This window comes from Phascolarctos cinereus, unplaced genomic scaffold, assembly GCF_003287225.1.
Source record: "Phascolarctos cinereus isolate Bilbo 61053 unplaced genomic scaffold, phaCin_HiC Scaffold_2;HRSCAF=192, whole genome shotgun sequence".
NCBI classification, from domain to species: domain Eukaryota; kingdom Metazoa; phylum Chordata; class Mammalia; order Diprotodontia; family Phascolarctidae; genus Phascolarctos; species Phascolarctos cinereus.
In genome coordinates this window covers 314,386,185-314,405,049 of record NW_027555625.1, presented here as the reverse complement: position 1 = coordinate 314,405,049, position 18,865 = coordinate 314,386,185, and the positions used below count along the sequence as shown (strand labels likewise).

General features: G+C 45.3%; 2 protein-coding genes and 1 pseudogene across 2 annotated transcripts in view; 1 reads left to right on the top strand and 2 right to left on the bottom strand.

Annotated features, from left to right (window-relative positions):
- Positions 1-1,603: 1,603 nt before the first annotated feature.
- Positions 1,604-18,865, bottom strand: part of TTLL9 (tubulin tyrosine ligase like 9) — a 36,771-nt gene continuing 19,509 nt past the window's right edge. Inside the window, 9 exon segments of the mRNA XM_078150201.1 lie at positions 1,604-1,994; positions 3,081-3,205; positions 5,846-5,959; positions 6,906-7,015; positions 7,017-7,103; positions 9,128-9,186; positions 11,353-11,442; positions 13,621-13,711; positions 14,461-14,529. Coding sequence (XP_078006327.1) covers positions 1,918-1,994; positions 3,081-3,205; positions 5,846-5,959; positions 6,906-7,015; positions 7,017-7,103; positions 9,128-9,186; positions 11,353-11,442; positions 13,621-13,711; positions 14,461-14,529 — 822 coding nt within the window. The 3' untranslated portion in view covers positions 1,604-1,917.
- Positions 1,989-18,865, top strand: part of DUSP15 (dual specificity phosphatase 15) — a 53,650-nt gene continuing 36,773 nt past the window's right edge. The window contains 4 exon segments of the mRNA XM_020990708.2: positions 1,989-2,786; positions 6,995-7,067; positions 14,847-18,179; positions 18,399-18,555. Coding sequence (XP_020846367.1) covers positions 18,484-18,555 — 72 coding nt within the window. The 5' untranslated portion in view covers positions 1,989-2,786; positions 6,995-7,067; positions 14,847-18,179; positions 18,399-18,483.
- Positions 16,934-17,478, bottom strand: LOC110211286 (DNA-directed RNA polymerase II subunit RPB11-a pseudogene; annotated as a pseudogene).

Below are 18,865 nucleotides of genomic sequence, written 5' to 3'. Positions count from 1 at the left end.
TCTCCTTAGGTTCACTTCTCCCCACTCCAGCAACCTCATTATTGGTTGTGCTAGAGAGAGTGCCCCATGACCTTGAGTCAGGAGAGGCTTGGCCTCCCACTGACACGAGTGTGACTGAGCCAGTCGCTTCCCTTCTTTAATTTTCTTTTCTGTCAAATAGCGATGACACTTGAATTGTCTACTTCACAGGGTTGTCAGGAAAGTGCTTTGCAAACTTTAAAATGCTATACAGATGTGAGTAGTTATGCCGGGATTTATAAAGTATTCTGGAAAGTTAATACTATGTCCATGCATAAGGGAGATTAGAACTGGCCTTTGAAGTTGGCAAAGTACTTTAAATGCATTAGATCATCTAAACCACCCAGCAGTCCAGGAGATAGGTATATTGGATTATGTGCCGTGTGTGTGTGTGCGCAGAGTTACTCAGCTAGTGAATGTTAGGTGTCTGAGGCCGGATTTGAACTCAGATCCTCCTGTCCCCAGGGCCCATGCTCTATCCACTTCACCATCTAGCTGCCCCCATCACATGCCTATTTTACAGAAAAGGAAACAGGTTCAGAAAGGTTCACAGATACTTCACCTTGGGACCTCATGAAACCCTTCCTGATCTTTGGCAGTTCTGACGTTTCTTTCATGGACCTTACTTAACTAGCCTTTTCTCAGCCCCTTCCCAGAGCACTTGAGTTTGTGTTGTATTATAGTTCTCTGCATTCTTGGGTCTCCCTATGGGCTATAAAGGGCTGGAGACAAGAGACTGATTTATCTGTCACCCTTAACCTTTTGTCATGATGCTTTGCGTGATTTTTTATTCCCCTTTGGTCTGGATCTGTGATTCTGATGAAGCAAATTCTGCAGTACAGATCAGTTACCCTTTTGTAACTCTGATCCTTGTTAGGAGGGATTGTGCTTAGGTCCCTAACACCTGTCACAGTGCTTCACATGTGGTAAGGGTATAATAAAGTGATTAAATAAATGACATGCTTGGGGTCACATAGTATGTTAGAAGTAGGACTGCCCTGTCCTAAAAAAGTACATAATAAATGGCTGGTTGCTTTGTTAGTCCCATTGGATAGATGTGAAGAGAGGCATCCTGACATTACATGAAGAACTGACCTTGAAGTGAGGAAAGCCTGGGTTCCTGCCCACCTCTGACCCATGCTGGCTGTGAGTCTGGGTAAGTCACTTATTCTCTCAGGGTCCCAGGCAAGTCCCTCAGACCATGGAGGAGTTGCAGAGCGCTTGTTAGACCACATTAGAAAAGGGACTCTCCTCAGTGGAGAGGTGTTCTTGACACCAGTGAAGTCACATGTGGTCCACGAGGATGAGGAAACGGGCCCTAGAGGTTAAATGACTTGTCTGAATTCCTATAGCTAATAAATGTTGGAGCTAGTCTTGTCACTGAGATCTTCTAACTTTGAATTCACACCATAGCAACCCGGTGGAGGCAATTACTCCCTTGTCCTCCCTGAGATTTTTCCCCATCTCTAAAATGGGGGTGACCTCGCCTGTCTGCCTGAAAGAGGGAAAAAAGAGTGCCCTGTGAACATACATGGGTGATGCTCAGTGCTTCAGCCAACAGGATCCTTGCCAGATCAGAAAGAAGTCAAATGATGATTTACTTTTATTAAGAAAGTTCTCTCTAGGACTGCAAGGCTTGCTGCATTTCTCTTTGTATAGGTCAAATCCTTAGTTTCCCATCACAGAACCAATGCAGACTAACCCAGACTGGCACAACTCCTGAGTACACTTCACCCGCAGCACACCCTGGAGCCAGCAAGTCCAGGAGGCTGATGGTTGGTGACATGCTGAGCCAGCAAAACTGTTGGCAGGCCTGAAAGAAACTGGAGGCACTGCTCCAAAATTGGGAGGGGTCACTAGGCACCTGCTTGGGCTCAGTCTCCCCCTGGCCCACCATGATTAGCTGGTAGCTTTTGTCTGGCTGTGAAGTGAGCGGAAGAGCTGCCTCAGCTGTTTCTTTCGATCATTGTTGCAGCCTAAAATAAAAGCAAGAGTAGGGGTGCTATCAGGACCCCCTGATACTGGCTGGGTGACCTGGAGCTGGTAGGGAGAAGAGCATGGCTGTGGGCCAGCTTCATTTTCCTTGTCACGTAGAAATATGAACAGCCCATATAGTACTTAAAGGTTTACAAATGTGCCCCATGATCTCTTCAGGGTAGAGTGCAATCATTACTACCCACATCTGATAGTTGAGGAAACAGGCCTGGAAAGAAGTGGTTTGCCCATGGAATGTGTTCTGGGTCTAAGACCAGCACTTTTTCCCCTGCTCTACCTCATATTATCCTCAAGGAAATTTCCAGGAAAATGCATTGAAAAGTGAAGTGCTAAAGAAGTGTAAGCTGTTAACACCAAATCAAGTTCAAGCTCTTGACCTGGTTTTTAAGGCCCTTCACAGTGTGTGATCAGTCTGCTTTCTGGGCCCTCTTTCACACTCTTCCCATCCATGGGCCTGTGCTCTAACCCATCTGGATTATCTGTCACATCTCACACTTGTCCCATTACATGCCTCTGCCCCATGCACATGGAAAGTGACCCCCACCACCACCACCCAGACTTTTGTGACCCAATCTAAACACCATCTTCAGGAAGCCTTCCCTGAGTGTGTCCTCATCCTCATGATCTTTCCCCCTCAGACTTCACCTGATTGGAAACCCATGGAGCCATTCCTGCTTGCTCTTAAGAGTTTAGAATGAAGAAGAAAACAAGCAGTTTGATGTGGGCCTCAGATCTGGGGAGAGCTGATACAAAGGGCTTCAGAGCAGGGAGAGGTAGGTTCCCATGGACTGAAGTTCTAAAAGGTAGCAATTAGCCCAGCATGAGGGGAAAACTCATTAAGGAGATTATAAAAAAATGAGAGAACAATTCTGATGGGGACAAAGGAGTGTTGTCTAAAGAGCTATGCACTTACTGACTGAAAAGCCAGTGACTCACTACTGACTGACAGGTAGTGGAAATGTCAAGTCTGATGGTTTTTCCACTCAAGTCCCCACCACCACCGCTTGTGTTTCTCTGTGCTGATGGTGCCAGGCTGGGAATACAACCCGCTGAGGAGCCCCACGTACCCAGGTGGGTGTTGGCCACAAGGTTCCCAGTCCCAGACGTGTCGATGCCCTCTTCTTCTCTGCTGACTGGTCCATCATTCCACATGAGGTCAAAGCCGCCAACTCGCTTTTCCTTTCCTGTGAGCCTAGGGGGAAGGCACAGAGATGCAGCCCTCTGACAAGGGAAGCCTTGTGGAGGAGGCACTAGCCGAACTTCTCAGGGACTAGCACTTGTATAAATGATAGACCCTGGGAGGTCACTGGTTTAAGGGTTTTTATCCCCATTTTACAGAGAAGTCAGCTGAAGCTCAGAGGCCAAACAATTTGCTCATGGTTACAAAGTAACAATGTGGCAGAACCAGAACTTGGGCCCAAGTTTTCTGACTCAATTGGACTGTACATAGTCCTGTCTCAAAGAGGTGAAAGCTATAAAAAAGCTGTGGTGGGGTGAAGTTTGAGGAGAAAACACTGGGCTCATAGTTAACAACCCAATAACTAACATCTCTAGCATTTTAGGATTTCAGAGGCACTCCATATCTATTATCTCATTTGCTCCTCATAATAATCATATGTGATAGGGAGTAAAAACACATTTTTTCTGATGACCATGGAGGTAGGGGGCAGGGAGACCCACACCTATGATTCCATTGCTGTTTGATGTAGGGAACTTACCATCTGGAAACTCCCTTCTCCAGTGCTGATCATACATACCCTCATCTGTAACAAACAGCCTTAAAGAGCTACCTGGGGGCCAGTATTTGTCAGAAGCAGCATTTGAGCCCAGGTCTTCCAGACTCACTGAGATAGTTGCCTTTTAGTCTAAATATTATTACCCCCATTTTACAGATTAAAAAATAGAGGCACGGAAGTGATTTGCCTAGGGTGACAAAGTCTGGGCTCATACCCAGCTCTTCTGATGCAGTACCTTCGCATGCCACACTGCACTCATTACTGGCTTTGAGTTCCACCTTCACCACTTGCCAGACTTTGCTCCCATGGGCCTGTTTGCTCCAGTAAAGCCCTCCCCGACTCCCATGGCTGCTGTGTGTACGTGTAAGACAGTGCTTTGTAAATTGCATGAAAGGGATTATCATCATTTTGATTATTGGTATAGAGATCTCCACAAGAATCTCAGCCACTGTGTGTTTCTGGCCTTGACCCAAAGAGGGACGAAGCCCTGAAGTAACTGATGACCAACATATGTCTGTCTTGGCCAAGGACAGATCTGAAGACCTTAGCTAGGTCTGTCGGCTACTCCTTTGTTCTGGGAGGAGTCCAGCCTGAGGCCTTTGAAGGGAATGGATCTGGAGTCAGTGGCTTTGGGTTCATATTCCAGCTTGTTCCCCTTAGACCTGAGGCAAGCAAGTTTCTTTCTCTGCACCTCAGATTCCCCATTTGGGAAATGAAGGGGCTGGACTGGATGGTCTCTGAGGCACCTTCCAGCTCCAAGACCCCAGGATCCTTCCTAGCGTTCTGGATTTCTCCGTCATGCCCCAAGGTAGGTACCTAATGCCACTCCCCCACCCCCCGCTCGCCAGCTTCCTTTTGTGTGCTGTCCTCCCCCACTAGATAGTGAGCTCCCTGAAAGCAGCCATTGCCTTGTTCACATCCCCAGTGCTTGCTTAGAACAGTGCCTGGCACATGTCTTCTCCAAACTTCTCTATTAAGCTATTCCTCACCAACAATTACTCTTTCCTCAGTAGGAAAAAAAATGTGTTGGTTAGGTCTGCCTTGGGAGATTGGGGATAAGGGCTTCTATCAACCTCATTTTCTCTACAGTTTATCTTCTGTTGAGAGGCAGTGAGACATAATGAACAGAGAGCTTCCCTCAGAGTCAGGAAGACCCTGGTTTGAGTCCTGACTGTCAAATATTTGCTATGTTGATGCTAGGCAAGTCATTTAACCTTCCCTTCATCCTCCTAACTCTCTTAAGACCATAAATTACAGAGAAGATGCTGATCTGCATCAGAGAGCTCTCCAAGAGCTCTCTACAATAAAATCACAGCTAGGTCTGGTTAAGAAAAAAGCTCCAGAAGGAGGGGAGAGATGGAAGGGAGGGCAGATTAGGGGAAAGGGTATTCAGAATGCATGACATGTTGGGGTGGGGGGAGGGACAAGATGGGAAGAAAATTTGGAACTCAAAACCTTGTGGAAGTGAATGTCAAACTAAAAATACATTAATAAAAAATTGAAAAATAAAAAAAACTCAACTCTTTCTCAGTTGTTAAGATAGAAATCTGATAAAGAGAAACTGAGGCGAAAAGAAAAATAGCTCCAGTTGGCACCCATAGGTGAGGAGTACCTTGATTTACAAGACAACTATGTTCTAGGTTCTTGAAAAGTTGAGTAAGTCACATTTTAAAAATACTGAATTATAATAATTAGAAAAATACAAATTAAAATAGCTTCGAAGTAGCACCTTACACCTATAAAATTGGCTAAGATGACAGAAAAGGAAAATGACAAATGCTGGAGGGATTGTGGGAGGACAGGTATACCCAATGCACTGTTGGTAGAACTATGAACTGGTCCAGTCATTCTGGGAAACAGTTTGGAACTATGCCCAAAAAGGTATTAAATTATATATATACCTTTTCAATATCATTACTAGTTCTATACCCCAAAGAGATCAAAGAAGGAGGAAATGGACCCAGAAGGGCATTGGCGAGGGTGGGAGTCAGGAGAGCTAGAAAATGATACTGTCTTCAAGAATTCAGTTATTATTTTATGTAAATCAAGGTTTCATATACTTAAAGGGCTCTTTAGGTTGGCATCAGTAATCCCACCTGGTCTCCATGTCTACAATGTGCAGTGTGTCTTCCAGAAGGCAAGTCTTGAGGTGATAGTCCTCTTGGCTGCTGGCAGCAAGGGATGGGGAGGCATTGACCTCAAGAAGCCACCTGAAGATTAGGAGAAAGGAGGGTTGGTGATCTCTCAGCTTCATAGTAAGATGCCAGGTAACTCCAGATGAAACTCCTGGTTTATTCTCAACCTGGATCATTGGGAAAAAAATGAAAGCCCTTCTGCTTCAGGGAGAAATCAGCAACATTTGTCTCGATGATGATAACAGACCCTTTGTATGGCTCCTTAAGCACTTTCAATGTCTATGAACATTTTATCCTCAGGATTATTTGAAGCCTTGTGATCCCCATTTTAGTGAGGATTAAACTGAGGTGCACAGAAGGAAAAGTGCTTGTTTAAGATTACACAGGAAATCATGGCACATCAAGGCTAGAACCCAGGCCAGACCCATTCCACACTGTGTTGCTTCAGTGATTGTCTCAAGGTCTCTGAGTCTCTAGATCTAAATTTTCATATGTTTGGAATGTGTATTGCGGGTTGCCTTATCTGGATATTCTTTTGTACCCCTTACTTAGCTTGTGATCTAAGCCAGGTGTTTTCCCACCTTCTTTTGACTCTGAATGGAGAAGGCCGTGTTGTAGTCGGCAATTGTTGGGGACTGGTGTGTGGTGTTCTTTGGGTATGGGGACAGTTGGAACACAGTAAGGATTTTCCTCCAAGCTTCATGACACATGGCCTACTAAGAGAGGCTCTGCAGACACAGGTTTGGTTGGAGCCAGACAGATCTTATCTTTGGACTGGTAGCAGTCCAAAGCAGCATCCTGTAACCTATAAAATGTCCTGCCCTAAGAAGAGGCCTTTCTATAGGATGGATCACTCTGTGAAATAGGTCACTTAGCTCAAATGAACTTGAATTGAACTGTGGAACAGGTCTTCCTCAGGAATGGTCCACTCTGTGTACAGAGCACCCTAAGCAAGGGGCTAGCCCCACAGAATGGGCCATTCCAGAGAGCAGGCTGTCCCTGCCCACAACAAGCCCCTTACGGTTTGAGGTCCTGGTCGATGAGAATGTCATAGCCATATAGCTCAAAGCAGTGCTTGTCACTGATGATGACTTTCTGCACACTTTGCAGGCTTTTGATGAAGATGTTGTCCTATGTCCCGGAAGAGTGTCTCCACGGCCTCAGGGCCATGCTTGGAAGTCAGGTACTGGCGAAATCGCTGGATCATCCATTTGCAGCCCTGCCACAGAATCATGGGGTGAATGGAAAGAACCTCAGGCCTCAATAACCTGTACTTAACTCACAGGGATCAGGGGACATAGGAAAGATTTAGAGCTAGTCCGACCCCATCCCACCCCCATCATTTTATAGAGGAGATACTTGAGGCCCAGAGATGTGAAATGTCTGCCTCAGTCACAAAGGCAGCAATTAGCAGAGTCTGGATTTGAACCTGGGTCCTCTGACTCTCACTCCAGAGCCCTTTCCACTGCACCATACTGTCTTGGAATACCTGGGATTATTTGGGAGGTCCTGAATTGTCAGCCGCAAGAGCCAAATGACTGTTAAGTGAGCATATTAGGGTTTAACATACAACCAACTTTCAAGAGGTATTCTCGGTTCAAATCACGACTAGTCCCACCTCTATCTCTGTGGGAGAGTTCATAGTAACAGAGTAATCTCAGGCACAGAGCTTCTGCTTATGCCTCACTTAACCAGAAAATTCCATTTCAGTTCTGTTGTGCTGATAAGTCATTGTCTAGCTTTTCCCAGACACAGGTCCTACCTTCTGGGAGCTTATAATCAGAGACAATGAAACCTTTCTTTTTGGTTCCATGGTAAGACTGAGTCTCTTGGGCCCTCATTTATTGGTTGAACTAGATGATCCCCGGGGTCCTGGCAGACAGTCTCTTCCTCATTCTTTTTCTCCTCTCAAGGTTTGAGTATGAAAAAGTCCATCACCTAGGCTCAGTATCTTAACACTCTTGCCTGTCCATCACTGGTCAAAGTATAAAGCTCAGAAGTAACAGCTGTTTATAGGGGTCTGTACAGACTCTAAGAAAAAATAACCCACAGATCACAGAATTTTGAGGCTGAGGAAGACTTTGAAAATCATCCAGTTTGACAGATGAGAAGCAAGCACAGGAAGTTAGGAGTAGAACTGAGAGCTGAACCCATGTCTTCTGAGACTCTTAACCCCTTCCTTTACTGTGGTAGGGAGTTATATGTGGGTATAACTTCATGTGAGAATAGCTGGACATCACTGTGGGCATATGGCATTGTAGGCCTACTGACACTTTCCTGGTTGGGAGAGGTAGGCTGTGATGGATCAGTCTGGCTAAAGCCTTGTCAAGAGACCAAGAGGGGCCCACATAGCTCTGAATGGAAGAGCCCAAGAACCTAGGCTGGGGAGCAGCTTTGTGTCCGGGTGTTTTTTCTGCAAGGTGAGTAGGCCTTCCTGGGCCCATTTGCTAGGAAGCTGGACTGGCCTGTAGGGCCACATGACAAGTGTCTATATAAGACTCACTGGCTCAGCTCACTCAGCAGTTGGAGGAATCTGTAGCAGATCTATAGGTGTTGGGTTTTTATTTCACTTCTTTTCAGTGCTAGTGAAGCCCCTTTGCAAAGAAAAACACAAACCTCTCGATGAACTAAGGAGGAGGAGAAGCATGGTGCAATGGAGAAAGGAGGGAAAGAGAGACAGAGAGAGAGAGTGCTGGATTTGGAGTCAGAGGCCCTGGGTTCGAATGACACATCTATCGTTGCCTGTGACCTTGGACAAATCACAACTTCACTAAGCCTCAGGGTCCTCATTTGTAAAATGAGAGATTTGGACTAGACAGCCTTAGAGGTGCTTTTAATCTTGAAATCTATATTCCTACATAGGATGAAAACCAAACCAAAGGCCATCCAGTGGCAGCAGGAGAGATAGCAGGTTTTTTACTCCAATAGCTTTGGGGCCAGCCAGGAAAGGACAAGTAAGGCAGGGCAGAAAATAAGTGGGCCAAATCCCTTAGGTGGGTCAGGAGTCTAGCCTGGAACCTTTCCTGCCTTCAGGCTCTGTTCCTCTCAAGAGTGCACCCCAACAGAGCCATCCAGTAGAATGGACTGCCTGTTAGCCCCCTGCCCCAAGTCCCCCAAGGCTTCAGATGTTGGTTAGCAAGGATGCAATAGCCCAAGAAGCCTTGCTTCCAGGACCCTGGCCCCCAGGATGTTTGTCTTTGTCCATGCCCCGGGTAGGGATGGCAGTTACTGCTGCTTGCTCACCTTTTCGGGGTCATAGTCTGGGGATGTCTTCTGCACAGCAACGTTGGTGAGGTGAACATCTGACAGGTCAGCAGTCAAGGTCTAGGACAAGAAGCTAAGAAATCCTTCCCTTCACAACTGGGCAGGGAGCTACCCATGTCCCCAAGCCTCCCAACTTTATCTTAGTGGCAAGTTTTTCCATCCTTCATCCCAGGATGAAGATAGGAAAGAAGTTGCACTTAGAATCTCAGAATCTTATAAAGCCAGAGAAGCCGTGGGCTCCCTCTCATTCACTTCAATTCTACAAACTTTAAATGCCATAAGCATTGTATTAGGTGCTGGAAGTCTCTAGTCAGAGGCTGGACATCTCCAAAGATGCTGTAGAAGAGATTCTTGGTCAGGTCCAGGCTGGATTAGATGGCTTCTGAGGTCCTTTCTGGTTACCTCGGAGGTTCTCTGATTCTGTGCCCACAGGTCCAGAGCTCTTCCAAGATGGGAAGCCCACTAGAAGCCCATGGACTAGAATTTAAATTAGGAAAAGGAAAGAACATAGGCCAAGGAACACAGAGGATGGCAGAACATTGTTTAGGAGGAGATTCGCCCAGTCTACTGTACCTAATCTTAATCTCTCTCCTGAATACCAATGTTGCATCTCCAAAGGCCTGTTCTATAGCCCTACCTTTTGAGGTTCCTTTGAGGTTGGTTCCTCAAACTCAACATGGCTAAAACAGAGCTGATGATCTTTCCTCCTAAATTCCTCTTCCAAACTTCCCTATTTCTGTTAAGGGCACTTCATCTTCCCAATCACTCAGGTTCATAACCTCAGAATCATCCTCGACTCCCATCTCCAATACAGTATCTCCCATGCACAATCAGTAGTTAAGTATTTCCTATTCTACACCTTCAAAATATCTCTAGCATCCATCCTTTCTCTCCACTCACAAAGTCACTATCTTAGTTCAGGCCCTCATCTGTCCTTACACTAGAACCACTGTAATGCAGCCCCTATATAGTCTTCCCGTTTCTAGTTTTCCCTCTCTAATCCACTTTCCACACACTGACCAGATGAACTTCCCATGACACAGGTCTAGCCATTATCACTCCCCTATTCAAAAAACCCTCCCTGATTCCCTATTGTTCCTGTGACAAATACAAACTTCTCAAGCCTGGTGTTTAAGGCCCTCCACAACCTGGCTATAACCTACCTTTCTAGCCTTGTTTCACATTCTCCTTCATTCATCCACATTCCAGCAAATTAGTCTATTAGCAATGTTGAGCTCTCAAACTCAGCTTTTCATATCCAACCTCTCTGTAACTGTGTAAGCCATCCCAGATGCATGGGTTCATTTGCACCAGCTAGTCCTCTCCTACCTCTCCCCATGCCCAGAATATACTCCCTCACATCCACTTCTCAGAATTTTTGAAGGCTCAGTTCACATGCCATCTTCTCTCTGAAGTTTTTCTTCATCCCCCTCTCCCCAGTTGTTAATATTCTCTCTTCAAACTTTGAATTTACTTATGTGTAAGCATATATCCATAGCAGAACATAAGCTTCTTGATGACGAGGCCTCTGTCTTTGTATATTATAGTGCTGTTACTCAGCATTCCAAACAGTTACTTCACCAGTGTTTGTTGAGGATACAGTGATCATCAATACTGCTCAATGTGAAGCGGGTGTTAGAGAACCGAACGAAGCCATCTCGATATAACCAGGCTCGAAGGGGGATGTACTGTTGAAGAGAAGCCAGAAAAGCCAGAAAGAGGGAGGAAGACACAGGGAGGCAGGAGAAGGATTGAGGGAAGGGAGGGAAGAAGGAATGGAGAGACACAGAACAGATGAAGAGAAGAGATAGTAAGGAGAGATGGGAGAGGAAGAGACAGTGAGGGAAGAAGAGGAAAACAGTTGGGGTGGAGAGAAGGGGAGAAACAAGATAGTGGGAGAGAAACAGTGTAGGAGAAAGTATTGGAGAAAGATGGAAAATAGAAGAAGGAGGGCAAAGAGAAGAATGGAGGGAGAAATGAGGGAAGGCAGACATACCAGGAAAAAGGAGGAAAGAATCAAGGAAGAGAGAGTGGGGAAAGGTGAAGGGGGCAAAGAAGGGAGACCTAGGGGTCAGGTCAGAGAAAAATGTGTTCCCATCCCCTGGAAAGTTTATGAATGTGCCTCCCTCTGGTTTTTCAACTTACTTCCTTGGTTTATAATAAAACTAGACAAGAAAGCTCACTCAGGTCACCAGGGCTGATGCCCAAACTCAAACCACCTCCCTCCAGCAGCCATTGAATTTAGTTACTTACGGACATCACCAGGACATATACTCGCAGGTCAAATTTGCGCCCTATGGAGCAGAGAACTAATGTTAGGTATAAGTCACCTTTTTGTTTCCATCCCCATCCTAAGCCAATTAGTGTCACACAGAGAGCCTGTCACGCTGTACCCTTAATCCAAGTCAACTGGCTCACAAGTATCATGCTCTTCTCTCAATGGCAATAAAAGCAGAGTATGGATGGTTCAATATGCCCATCTCCACTGCTGAAGCCACAACTCAAAGCACAGGTGCTACTTACACATGATTTGTCATTTCCATTTCTTTTAAAACAACAGTTTCAACTATTAGTGCCACACTTCTCCCACCCACTATTCCCTCTCCTGGTGGAGGAAGATAGCATTTCAGAACAAAGAACCTCAAGCAGAAGTCAGGTCACTCCTACCACATATGGTTGCACTATTGATTGATTTGGCTTAAATTTTTTTTTTGCTAGAAGAGAAGGCTCATTGGGGGTGGGGGAGATATATCTGGAAAGGACTGACTGCAATGCAAAAACAGATTTTTTTAAATCAGATTTTTAAAAACATTTAAAAATTTTTAATTTTTGAAAATTAGATACAAACAATATTTAGGGGGGAAAAGGAATCAGGCTACCAATTTATTCCTGATGCAACCAACCCAGAAGAGTATACAGATTACTGAAGCAACAGGAGAAATTATCTTGTCCAAGAAGACAAGATAATTGATTCTCCATAAGGAGAATTCAAGGACTGATGTTTGCTCCACAGTAAGAGCTTAATAAAGTTTACTGTTGTTGCCACCAGCGGCTGCCTTAGCCCAAGAGCTATACACACAGAACTCACACCTCCAATCAATTCAACAAACAATCCATCTGGAAGGAAGGCACTGTACTCCATGCTAGAGAGATGAAGGGACAAAGACAAGATGACCCCATCTTTTCCCTCAAAGAGCTTACATTCTAGTAGGACGAGACTGACAGACACGGGGAGGAGAAAGTGGGGTAGTTCCTTGGGGTACTGAAAACAATAAAGTCTTACTCTCCCAATATGCAGCCAGAGAGAAGCAACCTCTGAAAATAACTCTGAGGATGGATTAACGTAAGCAGCCCTTTAGGGCAGGGGTTATTACCTTGGGGACCATGGATAGCTCTCAGGTTATCTATGAACTTGAAGGGGGGGGGACATCACATCTTTATTTTCTTTAACTTCCAACTTAACTTTGGCATTTTCTCCAATTATAAATGGTTATTTTTATTTTTAAAAAAATATTATTCTGAGAAGGGGTGCATGACACAAAAAAGGTTAAGAATCCCTGCTCTCCATCAAGTGCTATCTTTGTAGTACCAGCTTTGGGTTTGACTCTTGGCTGTGTGTTATTTACTACCTCAGTAAATCTCAATCTCTCTCTCTCAATCTCTCTCTCTCTCCCTCTCCCCCCCTCCTTCCTCTTTCTCTCTCTCTCTTCTTCTCTTTTTCTCTCTTCTTCCCTCCCTCCCTCTGTCTCTCTCTCCCTCTCTCTCTCTCTCCCCCCCTTCCTCTTTCTCTCTCTCTCTTCTCCTCTTTTTCTCTCCTCTTCCCTCTCTCTCTCTCTCTCTCTCTCTCTCTCTCTCTCTCTCTCTCTCTCTCTCTCTCCACACACACACACACACACACACACACACCACACACCAGTACTTGGGTCTCCTTCCTTCTTTTTTCCCTTCACCTTTGTCTTTCTATTTGCCCCATGTCCCCGTGAAGCCTTCTTGGATGGTGGTAGTGATGATGCGGGAAGGTAGTGTCTACCTGAAGGAACATGGTGCTGAGTGAGAGATGTGAAATGATTATGATGAGGGGCAGTCCATGTAGATGGACAACTTATGTCAGCAGGGCCTTTAAGGTTTGCAAAGTGTCCTCTTCCCAACAACCAGGTGAGGTAGGTAGCACAAATATTCTCCCCATTTTACTGATACAGAACTAAGAATCAGAAAATTGACTTCTTCAGGTTCATGCAGGGAGTAAGTGTCAGGGCTAAGACTCATCTCAGTTCTTTGGAGAAGACTAGTGCTCTTTCTATAACATTATGCCCCAAAATGATACCACTGATGTGACCAGAGATAGGTCTCCAGCAACAGGACTGGACTGCACAGAGCTGTCAATGCAGGCTGGACATAGAAAGGGTCCCCAGTAAATATCTGTTGCTTGACCAGTCAGAGAGGGTTGGGTAGGGCACAGGGAGCCACTCTACCTCCTATCAAATAAGGATTCTCGATGTAACGTTGGACTACATAGTTCTCCACCGGGATGTCATCTTTCTGGTCATCAGAGCGGCCCACGTCCTGACAGACACAAAGCCCCAACTTCTGTTTCCTTCATGATCAGAACAAGCTAGAAGAGTTATGACATGGAGTTCCCTGTTCCACCCCGGGCTTCCCCTTCCAGTCCACCTGCCTCTACCAACCTCCATACACGCATGGCTTCCACAGGGTTTGCTGGCATTCTGGGCTGGTGATAGCTCCTGGCTGTGGGATTCTTGGTAACAGCGCCTTGTTGCTATGCCAGGAATCAGGGGCACTCCCAAACATGGTAGCCTTACTGTTCCTCCCTGCCTCTGGCTAGAGGGCAAGGGAAGGGCAATTGCCCTGGGATGCCAGTCCCTGCTGGCTTCAGTTTCCACTGCTGCTCCCCACCTCCCCCACACTCCTAGAAAAAGGCCAAGAGGGCAGATTTTCCAATGCCATGTCACAGGGTAGGAACCTTAGGGACCATCTACTCCAACCCCTTCATTTTACAGAGGGGAGAATTGAAACCTTGAAAGGTACAATGATTTGCCAAAGGTCACACAGAACATCAGAGGAAGAGTAAGAAACAATGGTGGTCCTCTGGCCTAGGTCTCATTGCTCCAAGGGAGAGAAAAAATGAAAGAGTAAGCTTTCAGGGCCCCAGGCATGAAGGTGAAGATTTTGGATCAAAGAGCACAGCTGGATCATGGTCAGGGTCATCTCAAAGCCAGGAAGCAAGGGGAGAAATATTTCATTTGGGGGAGCTGAGGTTGGCAGTAGGTGAGAAAGGAAGAAAAAAATCTCACCTTCCTCCAGTCCATGATATCTTTGAGCTTCCGGAAGAGGAAAATGCCCTTTCCCTGGGACCTGGCCACCTGGATGGGGAAAGGAGAGAGGAAAACAAATAGCAGAAAAGAGAATATTTAATTATATCTTTAAAGGGAACAGTGTATATAGGAATGTCTGGAATGTGGGTGAATATGTGTTCTGTACATGTGAGTATGTCAATGTGTGTGTGTGAGAGAGAGAGAGAGAGAGAGAGAGAGAGAGTATGTGTATGTGTGTGTGTGTGTGTGTGTGTGTGTGTGTGTGTGCATACACAAACAGGGTGTCCCAAAAGTCTTAGTGCAGCTGTAAGCTTTAATAGATTAAAAAACTGCATGTGTGAATGTATCACCAATCCTACTTCCAGCCTGGGCCTCACAGCCATCACCAGGGGAATGATTCCTATAGAGAATGGCCCCGCCATCCTCGTCATCACCCACAATTGCTGACCAAGTGCCATCACCTAGCAGGTAAGCTCAAGAATTCAAGGAACAACTACATCTCCCAGAGCCCCGGCTCTCCTTCCATTCTGATCTGAACAGCCGTCAAGCCAGGGGCGTAACTCCTGCAGGGAAGGTGCCAACCACCCTTATCAGTCATTGCTAACCAGCAAACAAGTAGGCAGGCCTAACTGATTTAGCAAGGCACCCTGAGGGAGGGATGTGCAGTATATTCCTGGCAAGTTAAACTCTCACCACCACCGTCTTGACCACTTTGTTGTGGTTAAGTTATTTTCAATCATGTCTGACTCTTCATGACCCCATTTGGGGTTTTCTTGGCAGAGATATTGGAGTGATTTGCCACTTCCTTCTCCACCATTTTTACAGATGAGGAAACTGAGATAAACAAGGTTAAGTGATTTGCCCAGGGTCACACAGTTAGTATCTGAGGCCAGATTTGAACTCAGGAAGATGAGTCTTCCTGACTCTAGGCCTGGCACTCTATCCACTGTACCACCTAGCTGCCCCTACATTCCACATCTTGACCAGTACATCCCCTTAAAGCTCAATAAAGGCAGCTCAAGATTCTGAGTCCAAGAGTCCCAGGAACAGGAATACCACCCCAAACTACCAGCCCTGCTTCCAGTCTACCCCTGTAGCCATCATCCAGGGAAACAGCTCTCGTGTAGATGTGACCTGAAAATGGCTTCTACAGCCCCTGCCTCAGCAGCCACAGCTACTGAAGACCAAGAAGAGAAAGTCCTTGGCATTGACAAATGGTTCAGCATCAGAAATGGATAGGGTTTTATCAGTGGAAATAACATTAAAGAAAAGATAAAGATACTATTTGTTATATGGGATGGCTCACTGGGAGAGGAAGAGAGGGATATTGGGGAAAACTATGATAACATAAAAAACAGAATACATCAGTAAAAACTTATTTTAAAAAGAAAGAATATATAGTACCATCTACTTTGCTGCTAAGTCCTCAGGACCATGAGGCCTTTCAATCTACAACTTTGAACATGAACTCCTTGAGAGCACACAAAATGCACTTAAAAACACCCTGAGTGCGTGTCAGTGTATATGTATATGTACATGTGTGTGCATACACATGTACACACACACACACACACACACACACACACACACACATATATATACAGATAGATAAAATTTCATTCCTCCCTAGTTGGGAAAAACCACTCCTTTAGTACTTTGTTCATTTGTTCTTTTCCTTTTCCCAACCCAAGCCCACCTGCCATCCTGGCTGGAGGCCCTAAGATGCTGGGTCCTGAGCAAGCCTTGGGATCCTGACTTAAGTTGAATAGGCTCTTATGTCCCTGCTTCCCTCCCTCAATGCACTGCCCTGTGCAAAGTGCCCCAGAAACAGAAGGTGTGATTATCAATCAGTGCTCCATTACCCAAACAGCATTCAATTCACTTTTAATGTCTTTGAAGTAAATGACAAGAGATTTACTAAGTAAAGTTTGTTCTTAAAATGTGCTTGCAATCCCTGAACTCAACTCAATTGACTATGGTCAATGGGGAGTGGGATGGAGTAAGATGAAATTATTCAGGATGACAGCTGGATTTAAATAGCTTTCCTGGAAAACTGACATCGATGTCATTAAGGGTAGCCAGGGATGGGGCCTTTCCAAGGCCCCAAATGTCACTTCGTGCCCCTTATTAACAATAATCACTTACATGTATAGAGCATTTTACTGTTACACATTCCCATCCACTGTCTTATTTGATCCTCATAACCATCCTGGAAGGTGGAATGGAATTATATTATCCCTATTTTAGAAGAGAAGGCTGAGGTTCTACATAACTTTTTTGGGGACACTACATTTCTTTTTTTTAAACAAAAATATATTTTATGATTTAAGAGTTGTACACCGAAAAGAAAAGCAATAACAAGGTTTCCTCCATTCAGCTTTTCATACCAATTGGATATCAAAGGGGAGGAAGAGTTTCTGTGCTCCTAATCCTATGGAAACTGCATGGGGAAGCCACCAAGAACTATTCAATTCCTTCTTGTTTGTCTTTGATAGTGACCCAGAATTGCTCCTCCAACAAGGAGAGCTCTCTGGTCAGATCTGTGATGACGTTAGTGAAAGCTTCCTGAGGGTTGTAATCTGGAGCGGTCTCTACACGAATGATGATTTTGTGTTCCGGGGGTGGGGGACTTTATAGCCTGCAAACAGCACCTGTGGATCTTTTAGTAACTACGATTTGATGATGTTTCCTAGTGTGTGGTCCTCCTTGTTAATGGTAAACAAACAGGCATTGGGAACTTTGGTGTCTTTATTAGTAGTAATCTTCTCTCCCTCAAAGAGGAGGAAGGACTTGAAGGCGGGAGGTGTGTTCTTCCTCTGCCATTGCCACTACTGCAGGTGCTCCCCCCCGAAACCACATTTCTCGTAAATGTCAGAGTATGTACTAAAACCCAGGGCTTCTGACGCCCAGTCCAGTACTCAAACCAAGGGTAGCCTTATCAAAGTGAGTTTTCCTGCCCTTTGGGGCTTGAGAAAACAGAATGATACCCTGAACCATCATAACCTCATATCAGTCCATCAACAAGCCAATTATTAAACTCTGAGAATGTGCAAGACATTATGCCAGGTGTGAGGGATATAAAGACAAATCGTGAAACAGTCCCTGCCCTCAAGGGCCTTATATTTTAACAGACAATTTATATACATGTGACCACATACAAAATATGTCCAAAAGGAAGACTAGCAGGACAGGAAGTCAGGAAAGGCTTCATGTAGATGGCATGCTTCAGCTGAGTCTGGAAGAGAACCAGGCATTCCAACAAGTGGAAGTGAGGACAGAGAACACTTCACTGCCAGGGAAGAGTTGCCAAAGCAAAGGAATGTGAAGCATGTAAGTAACAGCAAGAAAGCTATGGCCTTATGAGTCAGGATGAGTAGGAGGGGGCCTGGTGGTGAAGAGATCCAAATGTCCAACAGGTAAATTTATATAGGATCCTAGAGATATAAGGTTTTTACTTAATAGGGGAGTAACATGGTTAGATCTACACTTCAGAAGAATTGCTTTGATAGCTGTATGGAGAGTAGATTTGAATGAGGGGAGACTTCAGGCTGGGCTGGTCAGGAGGGTGCTATTGCAATAATGGTTCAGGTATGAGGTCATGAGGGCCTAAACTGGGAGGAAGTGGGGGGGGGTCTGGGTGATTGGAGAGAAGAGGACACATGGGGGAAATATGGTGGAGAAAGAGTTGACACGATCTGGTAACTGATTTGATAGATGGGATGATGTGAGAGGGAGGAACTGAGAAAGACACAGAGACTTTTGAACCTGGATGACTGGGAGGATGGTGGTATCTTCAGTAGTAACACAGAAGTTCAGAAGATGGATAGGTTTGGGTGGGGGGGAAGACAGCAAGTTCTATTTGGGGCAAGCTGAGTTTGAGATTCTTAACAAGACATGTGATTTGAAATGTCCAACAGGTGGTTGGTGATGTGGGACTGGAGTTCAGGAGAGTCAGGCTGAAGAACATCGAGCATGAGATGATAATGAAACCCGTGGGAACTCATGAGGTCAAGAACTAACAGCATCTGGAGAGAAAAGATAAGGCTCAGGACAGAGCCCTGGAGAACATCCACAGTAAGTGAACTGAGCATGAATGATGATGCAGAAAAGGAGACTGAAAAGAAGTTGTCAGACAAACAGGAGAAGAACCAGGTTAGAGCGGTGTGTCACAAAAACTCCAGAGGATAGAGTATCCTGGAAGAGAGGGTGGTCACCAGTCACCAGCAGTTGTAATTGAATGATGAGGTTAAAAGCCAGATTGCAGAGGATTTAGAAAACAGTAAGGGGAGAAGAAGTGAAGGCAAGGAGAATGGGTAGCTTCTTCAAAGAGTTTGGCTCAGGAAAGGAGGGGAGATACAGGATAATACTTGGGAGAATGGAAGAC